The sequence below is a fragment of the Coenobita brevimanus genome, chromosome 14, assembly GCF_032717465.1.
Source record: "Coenobita brevimanus isolate Jiangsu-jjx chromosome 14, ASM3271746v2, whole genome shotgun sequence".
NCBI classification, from domain to species: domain Eukaryota; kingdom Metazoa; phylum Arthropoda; class Malacostraca; order Decapoda; family Coenobitidae; genus Coenobita; species Coenobita brevimanus.
The window spans coordinates 30,717,135-30,734,646 of NC_136967.1; the positions used below are offsets into that span (position 1 = coordinate 30,717,135).

General features: G+C 45.9%; 1 protein-coding gene across 1 annotated transcript in view; it reads left to right on the forward strand.

Annotated features, from left to right (window-relative positions):
• Nucleotides 1–11,814: 11,814 nt before the first annotated feature.
• LOC145389633 (uncharacterized) overlaps nucleotides 11,815–17,512 on the forward strand; it is a 430,407-nt gene continuing 424,709 nt past the window's right edge. Inside the window, exon 1 of the mRNA XM_080264871.1 lies at nucleotides 11,815–11,862. Coding sequence (XP_080120997.1) covers nucleotides 11,848–11,862 — 15 coding nt within the window. The 5' untranslated portion in view covers nucleotides 11,815–11,847. The remainder of the gene's footprint in view (nucleotides 11,863–17,512) is intronic.

Sequence of the window (17,512 nt, forward strand, 5' to 3'; positions counted from 1 at the left end):
TGGACTACAGCCATCCCAGGATGAAGAGGAGGATGGTGGACTGGACGACACATCCCACTCAGGGAAGTATTTCAAGCCCACAACATTACTGACAATGCCACAGGTGAGCACTTGATCACTTTTTTAGTGTGCATTTTGGATGGCAGTGTGGTTTTTTCCAACCGCAGGGCACTGTATAAGGCCATCAATGCTTGCTCTTGGAGCAAATACAGTGTGGAGGGCAAACTTCGGGTATTGGGATGAGGGGCTGCCTTTCGCTTCTGCATAGCAGAGGTGAATCTAGCCAAGCTGCCTGCCCCTCCCGAATCCCTAACTTCCCTGGGAGAATGGAAGGTCAACGGCTGGAGGGCAACCTCACCCACTGATAGTGCTTACTCATTTGGGAAGATCAGCCCTGTGTCGTTTGACCTGTCCACCGAGGATATTCTTTCTCAGCTTTGCTGCCTGGGGTCAGGAGGCCGCCTTCTAGAGGTTTCATGCCTCACCTCGCTATCTGCACAGGATGGCACACAGGTCCAGTCTCGGGTCATCCGCCTCAAGTTCAAGGACCCCCTGCCGGAGAAGGTCATACTAGGACATTCCTGCTACACAGCAGGTACTTACGCCTTTCCTTTGCTACGCTGTTTTACATGCCACCAGTTTGGGCATGGATTCCTCTCCTGTCGGAACAAGGTCCGATGTGCATGCTGCAGCCACTTCCACCCCTACCGCTCCACCACTGAGGAGCCTTGCACAGAGGACCCTTACCGCTTTTTCTGTGGCAGCGCCCACACCGTCACATTGTGATCTTGCCCAATATATCAGTAAGACCCTGCCATCCATGAGACAGCCCCAAACAACCCATCCTCCTTCCAGTCTGTGAACACCAAGCTGCATTCCCTCAACATGGCACCACGCACTGCCCCACCCCTTCGCCCTGCTGAGCCAGCACCATCCATCTCCTCTCACCCACCCAGTCGCCCCGTGCAGCAGGGCCTCAGTTTTGCTGCAATCACCTCCAACCCTTTCCCCAACCCTTTCTCTGCCCTACAGGACCTGCAACCACCAGAGACGGACATCACTAACAGGGAATCAGACATGGCCATCCAGCTTTCCTTACCCCCTGAGATCGTGACCCATCCTCTTCCAGCTCTAAAGCCCCAACGTTATCATTCCCATCCCACTCACAATGAGAGGCCAGTCACTGATCCAACCACTCTCGAGTTTGCTGATCCTGATACCCCTCCTGTGGTTCCCCCGGCCAATCCCTCCCAGATGCGCCTCTCTCCCTCAGTACCTCGTCCTGCCACTGCACACCACTCAGCCCCTCACCCATCTGCACTACTGCCTCATCAGGATGACTTTTTGTCACCCTCTAGCCCCCACGGAACCCCAGTAACTGACTCCTTTATCTGCATAATGACAGATGCTTTTTCTTTGTACCAAAGTGGTCTGTCATTTCTAGATATCCTCACCAGACTCCTACTGCGTGACCTTTCCCTCCTCACCCAACAACAATGGCCCCCCCCACACCTCAACCGTTTCTTCCTTTGGAATGCCTGTTTCCTCCTGCGTAAGATGCACGACTTGAAGATGACAATGACAACTCTTTCCCCCAGGGTCGTTGGCATTTGTGAGACCTGGCTTTCCCCTAACCTCCACCTGTTCGTCCAGGGCTACCACGTCGTCTGCGCAGATCGCCAAAGAGTTGGAGGGGGCATAGCGATTCTGGTCCATGACTCTATCTCCTGCTCGGAACTCACAATCCCCTGGCCTCCCTAGGGTGTCATGGAACTCCTTGCTGTCCGTCTTTGCCTCTCTATGGGTTGGATCACAGTAGCTGTCACATACAATCCCTGTCAGGACTTGACCCTGGAAGAGCTCCAGTACTACCAAGACCACCTCCAACCACCATGCCTCCTTATGGGAGACTTTAACACCCACCATCTACATTGGGACCCGCGTGTAACCCGGGGCTCTATGAATCAGTCGGGATGATCTATCTTTAGTTTCCTCCTCGAGAGTTCACGCTTTGATCTCCTCACACCTATAGGCCTCCAGTCTTGTTCTGACCTGCAGGCTGATTGTCCCTCCACCCTCAATCTTCGTGTAGGCAATCCATTATTTCAGCACGTGGCCGTGACAACTGGCCCTTACCTAGGGAGTGACCACCTCCCAGTTCACCTTGATATTGCTGGACTGTCACTCCCAGCTGCGTATGCCCCATGCCCCCACTGGCATTTGGCCCCAGATCGGTGGCCACAGTCCAGTGCAGCCCTTAGCATCCTCCCCCAGTCAGACTTGTCCCATGAAGACTGGGCAGCCAAGTCCTCCTCATCCCTCGTGGAGGCAGGACGCTTTGTGTTCAAACTATCGTCACGTCGGGGTATGACCCACTCACTGGTGCCATGGTGGACTGATGTCTGCACCCTTGCTGTTCGAGCTCGACGCTCAGCCTGAAATGCTTGGAGACATAACCTCTGTCCTCGCCTCAAGATTCAACACTGCCGCCAGGAGGCAGAATGCAAACACACAATATCCTTGGCACGACACACAGCCTGGTCAGCCTTCTGCTCCTCCCTGTCCTTCTCCAGCTCCACATCCAGAACATGCTAATTTGTCCGATCCATGAAGGGACTCCTAACCTCACACTCATACCCTCTGGTCAAGGATGGTGCCATCCTCCTCACCCCTCACGACAAAGCCGAGTTCCTGGCCCAGTTCTTCCAAACACAGCTTGGTGTCCCCGTCCCCCTGGCGATATCAGACCATCTCCAGCAGGCCATTCAGGATGGGATCTCATCCCATTCGCCGGAGATACTTGTCTCTCCTTTCTCCCCTTCTGAACTCCAACACGCACTGCTTTCTACTGGGAGTGGGAAAGCTTGTGGCCCTGACTTGGTCCCCAGTGAGTTCCTTAAACACCTCCCACCCCCTCTACTTACCTCTCTCCTATGCCTGTTCAATGACAGCTGGCTGTCAGGCACATTCCCTTCCTCATGGAAGGAATCTCTCCTTCTTCCCTTTCCCAAACCAGGACTGGACCCCTCCCTGCCTTCGTCCCATCGACCTATTGCCTTATTATCAAACGTTGGCAAGGTGCTCGAATGTATGGTTTGCAGGCACCTCATGTGGTGGCTAGATCACCATGGTCTCCTTCGGGAGGACCAGTGTGGCTTCCGACCAGGTAGGAGCACTGCGGACATCTTTCTCCAGATCGAACACCACATTCACATTCACTCAGCATATTGCCACTGCCGATACCTCCTGGCAGCTTTTGCAGACATTCAGAGTGCGTATGACTCAGCCACTCATGCCGGTATACTATATAAACTCAGCACAAAGGGAGTGAGACGTCCAGCCCTGGCCTGGGTACAAAAGTTTCTCACTAACCGAACATTTCCCGTATCCCTAGGGAATACACAATCATCTAGTTCTGTGATCCAAAGGGCACCCCACAGGGCTCTGTTCTTAGCCCCCTCCTTTTTAACGTCTCACTGTCAGACGTCCCCTGAGTACCGGGAGTCTCCTTCCTCATCTATGCGGACGATGTCTCTCTCCTCTGTTGTGCAGATGAACTACACGACGCCCAGTGAGGCCTCCAGCAGGCAATAGATGTCTTTGTCACCTGGGCTGCAGCATGGGGTCTGACAGTGAAAGCCGGCAAGAGCTCTCTGATGTGCTTCACCTTGAGCAAACTCCCCACCCTTTTGCATATTTGGATAAATGACTTCCCTGTACCTCTACAGTCTAGGCACACCTTTCTTGGTTTGAGATTGGACGGCCCCAGACTGACTTGGAAATATCACATAGACTACCTCTGATCCTCCTGCCTCCGGTGACTAGACATCAAGCGAAGCATAGCAGGAGTGCATTGGGGTACTACCAGGAAGACATTGCTCCATCTTTACTCTGCATTCATCATGAACCGACTCTCTTATGGCTCATCAGTATAAGGATCTGCTTCCTCTTCTCACCTGCAAAGGCTGGATGTAATCCAAAACTGCCCTCCGTATAGCCCTAGGGGCCTTTAAGTCGTCCCCAGTTGTATCCCTTCATGCCGAATCAGGAATGCTCCCCCTTTCTACTCTGGGTATTGTACTTGACTGTCATCTCCTCCACCGTCTTCTTGGACTTCCCCCCAACACCCACTCTCTGTCCTATATTCTCGTGTCCCTCTAGTCAGTCCTCCACCTCGATGGCCTCGGGCAAACCCACCCTTCATTTTTCGTGGACTACAGGCCTGTTATACCTTATTTATCCCATCCCCGTCTTCTGCTCCCACTTCCCCTATCTCCCCTGTCCCCCCGTGGCTTGACTTCTCCCCCATGGTTTCCCCAGACCTCCCCGTCCCGTTTCGGAAGTCCTCTGATACTTTATTGGCCCTCCAGATTTTCCTTCATATGAATACCTCTCTTTATTGAGGCTTCTTTCGAATCTTTATTGACGGTTCATACTCCCCTCCTGCCTCCTACACCTCAGCAGTGTACTTTGAAGACCTCTCTCTCTGCCAGACCTGGACCCTATCTGGACCTCACTCTGTCCTCACTACAGAACTATATGCCATCCTCTAAGCACTGCCTTTTGTAAAACGCCATTTGTCACCCCAACCAGTAGTGCTATACACTGACTCCCAATTATCTTTACAGCTCCTCCTCTCCAGTCGGCCATCCTCCCACGTGCGACTAGTCCATGCAATCCACTCTCTCCTTGTCTTTTTTGTCTTCCCCCACTGGACTGTGCCTTCAGTGGATCCCTTTGCATGTTGGCATTCGTGACAATGAAATTGTGGACCACGCAGCTCAGCAAGCCCTCCACTCCCAACACCTCACAAATCTAGATCCGGATCCCGCTGCTCTCTGCGCCCGTATCCCACAAGCCTGCAGATCTCTTTGGGAGCAGTCACTCTCCCTTGATCTAGATGCAACCTCTCTAACTTTGAAAAATGTAAAGTACGTTGAAAAACGTTAAGTACTTAACGCAGGCAAGACCACTGGAGTTACTAAATACAACTTAGATAACAAAGAAATTAGCAAATTGGAATGCAAGGGTTAGTGCCCCTCCCTGGAAAACAACTAACTAAAAAGACGTATAAGAAACCTCGGACAAGGACTGACCAAAAGATGACGACCAAGGTCAGGACAAAGGACATGGTAATTGCAACATGGAATGTAAGAGGTGCGAATGATGAGGTGAAAGAGAGATTGTCCAGGTGCTTGAGGGCACAGTGTAGAGACTCAGTGTGCTCATACGCAATTTACTCCGCCCCCAGAATATGGCTCCTCCCACTTTTCTTCGTGTCTACGTCACTTGGAAACTGATTCTGTGTGTGTGTGTGTATATATATATATATATATATATATATATACACATATATGTATATAGGCTGCTTTCCTCAAGGAAAAGGAGGTAGCCGAGACAGGACGACATACACCCCATTTACTCATCCATTCAAACACATTCATTCGCATCTTAGCCCCAAAGGGGAGAAAGGACAGATCCTCACCGCACCACACCGCATAAGGGTCAACTGCGCAGTGCAATCAGTGACATCCACAGCAGGGCCCAACAGCAGAGCTGGTTTACCCCTGCCACATCATAATAGACCCATCCCCTTACCCGCACCTGACCTGACTAGCTAGCTGATCAGACCAAGTACGGCAGAAAATCCTCTCAGGGCTGCGTCATCATTTATTCATTTACAATTTCTCTCCATTTATTTCTGTCATATACAGCCACTCTTCCTTGCTCAACAGACATCCCTCTCACATCCAGCGCTCTCTTCACACTGTCCATCCATCCTATTCGAGGTCTCCCTCTCAGCCTTACACCTCTCACATCAGATCTAGTTATCTTTTTCACCAATTGCTCATTATCCAATCTCTCCATACTCGTATGCCCAAACCATCGCAACACCCTCTGCTCAACTCTATCAGCCATTTCCCGAACAACTTCAGTTTTCCTTCGCACTTCATCATTTCGCACTCGACCCATACGCGTCACTCCACACATACTCCTCAGACACCTCATCTTCATTACATTCAAACTTTTCCTCTCTGCTACACCCATATTCCATGTTTCAGCCCCATATAACGCAGTCGGTATCACAACACTCTCATACAGCCTTCTCTTTACATCCATTCTAAGCGAACGACATTTAAACACCTTTTTCATTCCTCCCAGCACCTTTCCTACTTCATTCATTGTAAACTTCACTTTTGCATCTATTCTTCCATCCACAGCAACATGTGACCCTAAATATTTAAAACACTCTATCTCCTCAAGCAACTCACCAATATATATATATATATATATATATATATATATATATATATATATCATCAGCCGTTTGAGTATCCACTGCAGGACCGGCCTATCCCGACCGAAGTCGGGACGATACAGCCAATGTACCTCTACCAAGTGGCTTAGGCTGTCTGGCAGAGATTGTATGTAGGGTGAGAAGTGCTTGTAAGTGTAATTGTAGTGTTAGAGTGGCTTTGGATGTGTGTGTAGTCTGTGAACCAAGTGTAATCGGCCCGCGCAAGCCGACTGGGTGCAAGCATACTAAGTGACACTGGTTCAACCACCGCACCCCTTGTGTCCGCTAATGCAGTACGTGGCCGGGTGAACACTCCCAAAGTTTTTTACGCTGGTGAGGCGCGAACCCTGGCTCACCCGTGTACGGAATGCACACTCTACCACTGTACCACAAAGGCTCCGTCGGTATTTTCAAGGGTTTGAATTAATGTAAAGTTATTACAATAATTATTGTCACATGTATAGATAGATAGTATTATTATTTTGTCGTATTCACCAATTGTTTCGTTTTACCTAACCTCTTCACTCATATTACAATGAATCTATCACAATTTTATCATGGAAATTGTATAATTGTATGTTAAATGAAAATATAGTTATGGTGCACTGATAGTGCCCTAGAGGTACGTTAGACATGGCTGGGTCCACATTCATTTATTTAGCCTGTTACACACACCCCTTGGGTTCTCCGTGATAATGCATTGCATAGGAACAAGAAAATCCTTTAAGCATCTTACGTGAACATTTGATGCTCATACTTGAACATAAATCCCCTAATAATTATTAATCTTACTGTAGGCAGTTATTTTTCACCATAAAACTAGTCACTCACTGCATACCTTGTTGTTTATTAGGTAGATTTTGATAAGGGACTGCTCCTGACTTTAGCAGTCTTCTGATTGGTGGTGGTGTCCCCAGCAACTCGCTTTGCAGATCTCTTGCATACTGTTGCGAGCTGAAATGCCTTTCACAGACACGGCCAGTGGGAGAAACCTCGTCCTTCCGTCCACACAAATGTATCCACTTTTGCCTGTTGATTTTATTATTTGGCATGCGAAAGCGTCTCAGAAACTTGCCATCAGATGTCTTCCCTGAACACCTAAACACACTGCACATCGTGAAAAGTATTTTAACTTGATGAAATGTATAAAATAAAGCAGGCTATGCGTCACAAATGGCTGGTAAAAACACACTGTTGTCCTGCTCCTGTGAGCGAGACAGCCATCCAAGTGACGTCACGGGTCAAGGCCACCAATCATAGATGACCTGCGCAAAACCGACCTTATTTTGGTTCAGAGATGAGCACACTGTTTGAGTCTACACTTTGCTTGAGGGTGCAAAAGTTGATGTATGTGGGGTAACTGAAACTAAATGGCGAGGTGAGAGAGTGAGAGAATGGGAGTATGGATGGGGTATATGTGCAGGAGTAGGTGAGAGTGAGAGGGCAAAAGAAGGAATGTGTATAGTTGTGAGTAAAAGATGGAAGAAGAACATAAGAGAGTATGGATCAGTTGGGCCAAGGATTGTGTGGGTAAGATTGAAAGATGGAATACAAATGTGGGCAATTGTGTGCGTGTATGCGCCAACGCAAGATCGTGCAAGCAGAGTGAGAGAAGAGTTCTGGACAAATGTGGAAGTGTGCATGGAAAAGTTTGGAAGGAATGAGAGAGTGTTTTTGATTGGTGATATGAATGGTAAAGTAGGGAATGTGAAGGTGGATGGAATAGTTGGTGAGTAGGGTGTGCCTACTGAGATAGATGAGAATGGGAGTGCGTTAGTGGACATTTGTGCTGGAAGGGGGTTGGTGAGGGCCACTACCCTCTTCAGGCACAAAATGATCCACAGGTATACATGGCGAGTGATGAGAAGGGTGAGTGGTGAACTGAATGAAAGGAAGGCAATGATTGATTATGTGTGTGTGGATGAAAGGATGCGAAGATGTGTAATGGATGCAAGAGCTTATAGAGGTTGGGGGAGTGGACTTTCTGACCACTACTTGGTGGTGGCCAGAATCAAGATCCAAATAAGATGGAGAATTAGAAAGGAAGGACGGGAAGAAGGAGTATTTGCAAGGAGAGTGGAAAGGTTACAAGAGGATGAGAAAAAGGCAGAATATAAGAGAGAAGTGGAGGAACGATTGGGCAAATATGAATTGGAGCAGTTGGGGGACGTGGAAGGTGTGTGCAGGATATTCACGAAAGAAATATGTGCAGCATGTGATGTGGTGTGTGGGATGAAGAGAAGACGGAGGGGGGTGCAAGGAACAGCGTGGTGGAATAAAGAGGTGAGACAGGCTGTGGTACAAAAGAAGAAAGCATACAATGAATGGATGAGAAATAGGGGCGTGGAAGAAGTTGAGAGGCAGAAGAGAGAGTTATATGTAGAAAGGAAGAGAGAGATAAAAAGATTAGTAAGAGAGAGTAAGAAGAGAGTGGATGAGGAATTTGGAAAGAATTTGAGTGTAAAATGGAGGGACTATAAGAAAATGTTCTGGAAAGGGGTGAAGAGAGTAAAACAGGGTGGAAATGAAGTTAGCAGGGGAGTGAAAGATAAAATGGTAGATTACTAGCTGAGAAGGGGGAAAAAGTGAGCAGATGGAGAGAACACTTAATGGAATTGTTGAACAAAGAGGATGGACGTAATGCGAGTATAAGTGGCTGGGGAATGGCTGGGAGAAGGAGGGAGGTGAGAAGACAGGAAGAAATCAGTAAGATAGAAGTTGTGGAAGCAATGAAGAAAGTTAAATTGGGGAAAGCCCCAGGAATTGATGGAGTGTGTGGTGAAATGCTGAAGCATGGGGGAGAGATAATAGTAGAATGGATGTGGAAGATGTGCAGATTGGCCTGGGAGGAAGGTAGAGTCCCGGAGGATTGGAAGTCAGGTATAATTATTCCCTTGTACAAAGGAAAAAGGAAAAAAGAAGTGTGTGGTATAATCATAGGGGCATTTGTCTTCTTAGTATAATAGGAAAAGTGTTTGGTAGGATACTTATTGACAGAGTTAGAGAAAGAACAGAGGAATTAGTTGGAGAAGAACAGGAAGGCTTTAGGAAGGGAAGAGGTTGTGTAGATCAGATATTCATTCTTAGATCTGTAGTGGAAAGTTTCTAGAGAAGGGAAAGAAGCTGTATGCGGCTTTTATGGATTTGAGAAAGCATATGACAGGGTCGATAAACAAGGATTGTGGAAAGCATTAAGAATATATGGAGTAGATGGGAAGTTGTTGAATGCTGTGAAGAGTATGTATGATGGTGCTAAGGCTGCAGTGCGTGTGGATGGTGAACTGAGTGAATTTTTCTCTTTGAAGGTTGGGTTGAAACAGGGCTGTGTCATGTCTCCATGGTTGTTCAATCTGTACATGGATGGGGTAATAAAAGAGGTACAAGGTAGGGTAGTGGATGTTGGAGTGGCCCTGGTGAGAGAGGGTAGTGTTTGGAAACTCCCTGTACTGTTGTTTGTAGATGATACTGTGTTGTTGAGTGAAGACGAAGGGGAGCTGCATGGTTTGGTGGATGAGTTTGGGAGAGTGTGTAAGAAACGGAATCTAAAGGTGAATGTAGGAAAGAGTAAAATGATGGTCTTTGAGAGAGATGAAGTCAGTGAATGTACAGTGAGGTTGGATGGTGAGGAATTGGAAAATGTGAGTACGTTTAAGTACTTGGGTAGTGTGATGAGTAAGGATGGAGGTTTGGAGGGTTAAGTGCTTGAAAGGGTACAGCAGGGGACGAAAGGTTGCTGGTTCCTTGAAAGCAGTGATAAGAAACAGGGAAGTGAGCATGGAAGTGAAAAAAGGCAAGAGTGAGAGCAATGGAAATGAGTTATTTAAGAGGAGCCTGTGGAGTCACATGGAGAGACAGGCTGACAAATGATGATATAAAGGAGCGTTGTGGTGTGGATGTGGATGGATAGGAAGCGTTAGAAGGAATACACTGAGGTGGTTTGGCCATGTGGAGAGGATGGAGGGTGAAAGACAGACGAAGAGAGTGTATGTGAGTGAGGTGGAGGGGGGGAGAGAGAGGGGGAGGCCGAGGATGAGATGCATAGAGGGAGGGGGTGGAGAGGTATATCGAGCGGGGTGTGAGTTGGGAGCAGGGCAGTGAAATGGCGGGGGACAGGGCGACGTGGAGACGATTTGTTTGTGACCATCCCGAACGGGATTGAGGCGTCCGGCAATAGATAGATAGAATGCAAGAGAGAGATCTAGGAGAGTAAGGATCTCAAACCAAGGCAACAGTGTATTAAAGCGAGAAATAACGCAAATAGGGTCCTAGCATTTATTTCGAGAAGCGTGAGCAACAGGTCGTCAAAAGTAATACTGCAACTTTATCTAGCATAAGTAAGGCCACATTTAGACTAAACAGTACAATTTTGGTGTCCTTACTATAGAATGGATATTAAATCGTTAGAAAATGTACAAAGAAGAATGACAAAAATGATACACGATGTTCGGAACCTGTCGTATGAAGGCAGACTTAAAAGACAGCACTCGCTAGAGAGTAAGGGCAGACAACTGAGGTGTTTAAATGGATGAAGGGTATAAATAAGGGAGATATTAACAAGGTACTTAAAGTGAGCATACAAGACTGAACTAGAAGTAATGGTTTCAAACTAGAAAAATTCCGTTTCAGTAAGGAAATAGATAGAAATTGGTTTGGTAATAGAGCAGTAGACGAATGGAATAAGCTGCTTAGTAAAGTAGTTGCTGCCTCTTCCATTGAGAGTTTCAAGCATAGGCTAAATAAGCATATGACAAATAAGGAGTGGGTATAGAAAAAAAATCTTATAACCAATACTAATGCATACCTTTTCCTTTTCAGGTTACACTACGATAGTCTCTGTTCTCCTTTCACACTTTCCTATAAAATGTCCAAGCCAGTTTTTCTATACTGCGTGGTGTTCTTTCTGACTTTTTCCTGCCGACTTCGGCTGGAGGGTTTGGAGGGCGGGAGAGAGCCTTCTTTGCTGTCCTTGTCTCATTCTAGTAGTTCAGTTACTCTTCTTTGAGCTGTCTATCACGGGCCAACCGGCCTACTGCAGTTATCTTCTTATGTTCTCTCTAGGACTCGTCCGTGACGCCAACAGGACGTGGCCCTGTCCCGCCTGCGCATTGGCCATGCTGGTCTGAATGGCCACTAATCCCTTACACCGTCTAGGTGTGATAGAATCCCCGTGGTGTCCCTGGTGTCCCCTTACCGAGGAAACTGTTGAACACTTCCTCTTGTGGTGTCCCAACTTCACTCCCACCGGTAGCCCTCCAAGATCACTTGGCTACCCTTTGATACCGCCGCGGCCCCGCCTCTCCCTCCCTCTCCTACTTATAGTGGTGGCATTGGTGACCCTGATACACGTCTACAAGTTATGCGCCTGCTGTGTAGATTTCTGCGATTTTTGGGGCAGCTCACCCGTCTGTGAGCTGAGGAGGGGCAGCAGTGGGTCGTGTCCTCGACCGCGGCCCATTATACCCAGAAGAAGAAGAAGAACAAGAGGTTATAATACAAACATCGAAAGTGGTGACGGCTGTTTCTTATTGCAGAACACACACACACACACAATGTTAGATATCCAGGTAGGTCATGGTGTGTCGATTGCTTAGCTTACCAGATTAACTTTAGGGTTACTTTCTGCACAAAGCTACTACCTGTGGCGGTTTGGGCCCAAGTGACAAATACAGGCACGTTGTTGTTACAGTAGAAGTTGTGACATGTGGTGGGTTTATTTACCATCAGTGTTTATTACATGTATTAGAGGTAATCTTTAGGAACACAGGATCACGTCTTAAAAATTATTTGGTAAACATACGTTTTACTTTAAGCAGTAGAAGCAATTTCTATTGCCAGACGCCATAATCCCATAAGGGGTGGCCATTTGACTTTTGAGTTATTTGTTTTACGGGGAGGAGCACTAATCCTCCACCAACTCACTTGTTGACGCGTAGGGAGCACGTATGGTTTGGTTGTGTTTACCGCCCAGCACTGTAAATGGTTTCTTGGCATACAGGAAACCATTTGGCTTGTCACTCAATGTAAAGCTACCTGTACAGGAAAGAAAAGCAATAAGAAGTGACAGGAAAGGTGGGAGAAATAGGAAGAACCAAATCAGTTCTTCCTGATAGTCTTGTATGTTTCTAATTTCTGTGGCGGGAAATAAACATTTCGATATACTTTTAGTCCAGAACAAAAGTATGAGATTTTGATCTGTTTTTTCGGTATATTAGACAGTTCTAAGACACTTCTATGGCATTTTTGCTGCAAATTAATTTTATTTTACTCGAAGGTTAGGTTTGGTTATTTTCAAAAGCAAACTAAAAATTATTTGTGATGAAAATGCCATAGAAGAAAAGTGTCTTAGAATTGCCAAAAATGACAAAAACATGATCTAAATCTTGTCATTCGGTTTTTGGCTGAAGCAATAATTTTACCAACGTTTCCAGTTACATCTGTTTCCCTGTTGTGATAAGCTATGCTCTTCCGTGACAGATCTTCATTCATCAGCGTAATGGTAAATGGGACACCTAATCTAAAACTTTAACTAAACTGAACTTAACCTAGCTTAACTGCAGGGTTGGCAAAAAACCTACCAGTACTTTTTTTTAAAAAGCCCAACCCTCCTGGGTTTTTTCGTTTTTTTTTTTTCCACAAAATACCCCCAAAAAACGGGCAAAAGTGGGTTTTTTCAAAGTTTACCTTAAATAAAATAATGTTTCCGCTATACATAATTATGAATAGCCCAATAAAATCTTATTTTTCACACAGTTATTTGAATGAGGGAAATGAACACAATCATGTTTTGACCTGTTTGGCTGTTATCCTTGGGCTGCCTGCTACACAGCAAAACATGCTACAACATATATGTGCAAGCCTTTCAGCCAGACTATTTGGTATGAAGGTATGAGTGGCTTGAGAGCACTGCACATCTCATGACCTGGCAAAGATCAGTCCACACTACACAATAGTAGGAGAAGGAATCATTTGCCTCACTACTCTCCTTTCTTTGTTGACCATATAATTGCATTTCTCAGTCTTCTGAATAATTGTTACTGAAAATTCTGTTGCATAAATGATTTCACACATTATCTTAACAGTAATAATAGCTTTTGGTAACCAAATATCTAAGCCTATAAAATACATCTTATTTTAAACACAAAGCAATGTTTATGTTTCGTTTTCGTTTTTAAAGGCTCCAACATGCTTGCATGTGTCGGCCTTGGTCACCTAATGGCAGCTCTCCACGCTGCACGATCCATTGCAGCCTCCCTGTTCAGTCCCTTAACCCTGAGGTCACACTTAATGACCTCATCCCATGTCTTTCTCGGTCTACCCCTCATAACCCCACCCCCAATATTAACACTTCTCACCTCCCTCACACAAATTTCCACCCCCCATCCTTTCCACATGTCCAAACCATCTCAATCTACCTCTCCTCATGACAACACCAATACACTCCAGTCTCATCCTACCTCTCAACTCTTCCATCGTAAACCCAGCCCCTCCAGGCCTTGGACGCAGGGACGCACTGCACATCCACCTCTGCATGTCTGAGCCGGCGAATATCTTCCTCCTTCACTGCCCAGGTCTCACTACCATACAGCATCACACCCCCAACACATGCTGCACACAAAGACCCCCCCAGCACGTAGGGAGAGTCCTCTCAATGTCAGGAGAGGCAAGAGCTCCCTGAACTTCTTCCAACCACTTCTTACCGTAGCCACAGAGCTAGCTCCAGCCCCACCTCCAGCACACAACATGTCTCCCAAATAACAAAACTCTTCCACACACCCAAGAGACTCACTAGCAAGTTCAATCCACTCACGTCTGACAGTCTCCACCTGCTCACGCAGTACACATAAAATCAGCATTATCTCGCAGTCCACCTCTGATACCACTACATCTCTTATGCACCCATTTATCACAAACACTGCACAAGATGGAATTACATCCCACGCCCTTGTAGCAAAGTGCACATGGCCGCGCTCCCTCATCTCTGACAGTACCACCACCAACCCTAGATATCATCACTTTTGTTTTATCTGCATTTACCCTTAAACCCTTGTGCCCCATACCATCTCTCCACTTCCTAAACCTTTCCTCCGCCTCCCTTTCGTTCTCTGCAATCATCAGCATACAACAACTCCCACAGGAGTCCGTTTCTAAAGTCACGTGAAAGGGCTTCAAGTATGGTACCATGATAAACAACATGCGACTCAAGACTGACCCCTGATGCACACCCACATTCACGGAAAACTCATCACCCAAATCTCCATTCACTCTTACCTGGGTGTGAGCGCCCACATACATAGCCATAACCAGCCACTCCTCCAAGCCAAGCTTTCTCATTGTCCACTTCACCACTTCTCTAGGGCCTCTGTCAAAGGCCTTTTCCAAATCAACAAAACCAAAATAAAGATCCCTTCTCCTACCAATATATTTTTCCTGAAGCTGTTGAACAATGAATATAGCATCAGTGGTTCCCCTACCTGGCATAAACCCAAACTTCATCTCATCAATATTCACTCTTTCTGTAATCATACCTTCTAAAACTCTCTCCATTACCTTCATTATCTGATCTAAAAGCTTTATACCTCTATAATTTCCTCTTTCCAGGGCATCACCCATTCCTTTATACACATTTACAATTTACATTCTTCAGCCAATCATCTGGGGCAACACACTCATAAATAATCCTATAGAATTATTGATATTTGGTAATGATATGAGACAACATATAGTATAAGTTAACTCCAGTAATGATTATTGTTATATAACAAATTTACCCCACTCCTTAATAAAACTAAAAACCAGATCTATCAAAAACAGTTTTACTCTTAGTTTTAAAACTTTCAAAATTAGAGACAGGCAGTGCTGGCTGTAAAGTTTGTGTTCACTGCATTACATGTGGACGTATAAAAACTGAATCTGCTGAGAAGGAAAGTAATGTAAAAATATTCTCATGATGAAGAAAACTTTGACCTGACTTTTTGAAATTGCCATAAGGAATAATGTTATTATTTTTCAGGAAATATTGTTATTTCATGTTGGTAAGTCATTTAGAAGTGAAGTGTCATTTTTATTTTATCACTGCGACAAAGAACTGCATTCTTATTTGAAAAAAAAAAAGTTCTTTTGTTTTATTGGTTGGGTAACATGACAAGAACCATAATTTACTGTGACACAAAAATATTATCATTTCAGAAGAAAAGGATATTGGTTATAGAAGCTATTAGAAAAACAGAAGTATTATAAATAGTTTTGAGAAAATCAAAGAACAACATTCATATTTGCAAAGAGCATTCAAGAATACTCCCCCAGTATCCCTGCTTGTCGTACGAGGCGACTAAAAGGGTTGGTGGTGGGTTAGTGCCCCACCCCGTAAAAAGAACTAACTAAAAAAGCAAATAAAGCGCCTCGGACCCGGACAGACCATACGTTGACGACTAAGGAACGGACAAAGGACATTCTGAGGGTAGGAACGTGGAATGTGAGAGGAGTGAATGATGAAGTGAAAGAGAGAGAGATTGTCCAGGTGCTTGAGGATGCAAAAGTGGATATATGTGGATTGACTGAAACTAAATGGAAAGGTGAAAGGATGAGAGAATGGGAACACAGTGTAGGTATATGTGCGGGAGTCAGTGAGAATGAGAGGGCAAGAGAGGGAGTATGTCTGATGATAAGCGAGAAGTGGAAGGAGAATATGAGAGAGTATGGAACAGTGGGTGCAAGGATTGTATGGGTGAGGATGAAAGTAGGTATACAAGCATGGGCGATTGTATGTGTGTATGCTCCAACAGAGGATCGAGTGGCAAGAGTGAAAGATGAGTTTTGGGCGAGAGTAGAAGCATGTATGGACAAGTTTGAGAGGAGCGAGAGAGTGCTGTTGATTGAAGACATGAATGGCAAAGTTGGGAATGTACGAGTGGATGGAGTGGTTGGTCAGTGGGGTGTGCCAGCTGAAGTAGATGGGAATGGTAGTGCTTTGGTGGACATCTGTGCTGGTAAGGGGTTGGCAATAGCCAACACCTAATTTTGTCATAAGATGATCCACCGGTATACATGGAGAGTAATAAGGAGGATGGATGGTGAACTTGTTGAACGAAAGGCAGTGATAGACTACGTGTGTTTGGATGAGCGAATGAGAAGACAAGTGTTGGATGCAAGGGTGTGGAGAGGGTGGGGGAATGGAGTCTCGGACCATCACTTAGTGATGGCCAAGGTAGAGCTGCAAAGAAAGTGGTTGAGGAGACGAAGGGGAAGACAGGAGGAAGCAGCTCCTGTGAGAAGAGTGGAGAAATTGCAAGATAGTGAGAAAAGGACAGAGTATAAGAGCATAGTGGAAGAAAGATTGGGAAGGTATGAGCTAGAGCAGATGGAAGGGGTGGAAGACGTATGTAAGATATTCACGGAAGAGATAAGCGCAGCGTGTGAGGCGGTTTGTGGAGTGAGGAGGAGATGCAAGGGTGTGCAAGGGACAGCATGGTGGAATGATGAGGTGAAACGAGCTGTTGAACAAAAGAAGAAGGCATATGGTGAATGGTTGGCGAGTAGAGGTAGGGGAGAAGTTGAGAGAGAGAAGAGAGAGGTATATGTGAGCAGGAGAAGGGAGGTTAAGAGACTGGTGAAGGAGAGTAAGAAGAAAGTGGATGAAGAGTTTGGGAGGAATCTGAGTGTGAAATGGAGGGAGAGTAAGAAATTGTTTTGGAAGGAGGTAAAGAAAGTAAGGCAGTGTGAAAGGGGAAATAGTAGGGGAGTGAAAGATAGGAATAATAGATTGTTGGTGGAGAAGAGAGAGAAATTGAGGAGATGGAAGGAGCACTTTGAGGATTTGTTGAATGTAGAGAGTGAGAGCAGTGTGAGTATAAGTGGTTGGGGAATGGCTGGGAGAAGAAGAGATGAGAGGAGGGAGGAAGAGATCAGTAGGTCGGAAGTAGTGGAAGCGATGAAGAAGATTAAGCTGGGAAAGGCCCCAGGAATTGATGGAGTGTGTGGTGAAATGCTTAGGTATGGGGGTGAGATTGTTGTGGAGTGGATATGGAAGTTGTGTAGATTGGCTTGGGAAGAGGGAAGGGTTCCAGAGGACTGGAAATCAGGTATAATTGTTCCTCTGTACAAAGGAAAAGGGGAGAGAGAAGTATGTGGTAACCATAGGGGTATTTGCCTTCTTAGTGTGACTGGTAAAATATATGGTAGAATACTCATTGATAGGGTTAGGCATATGACAGAGGA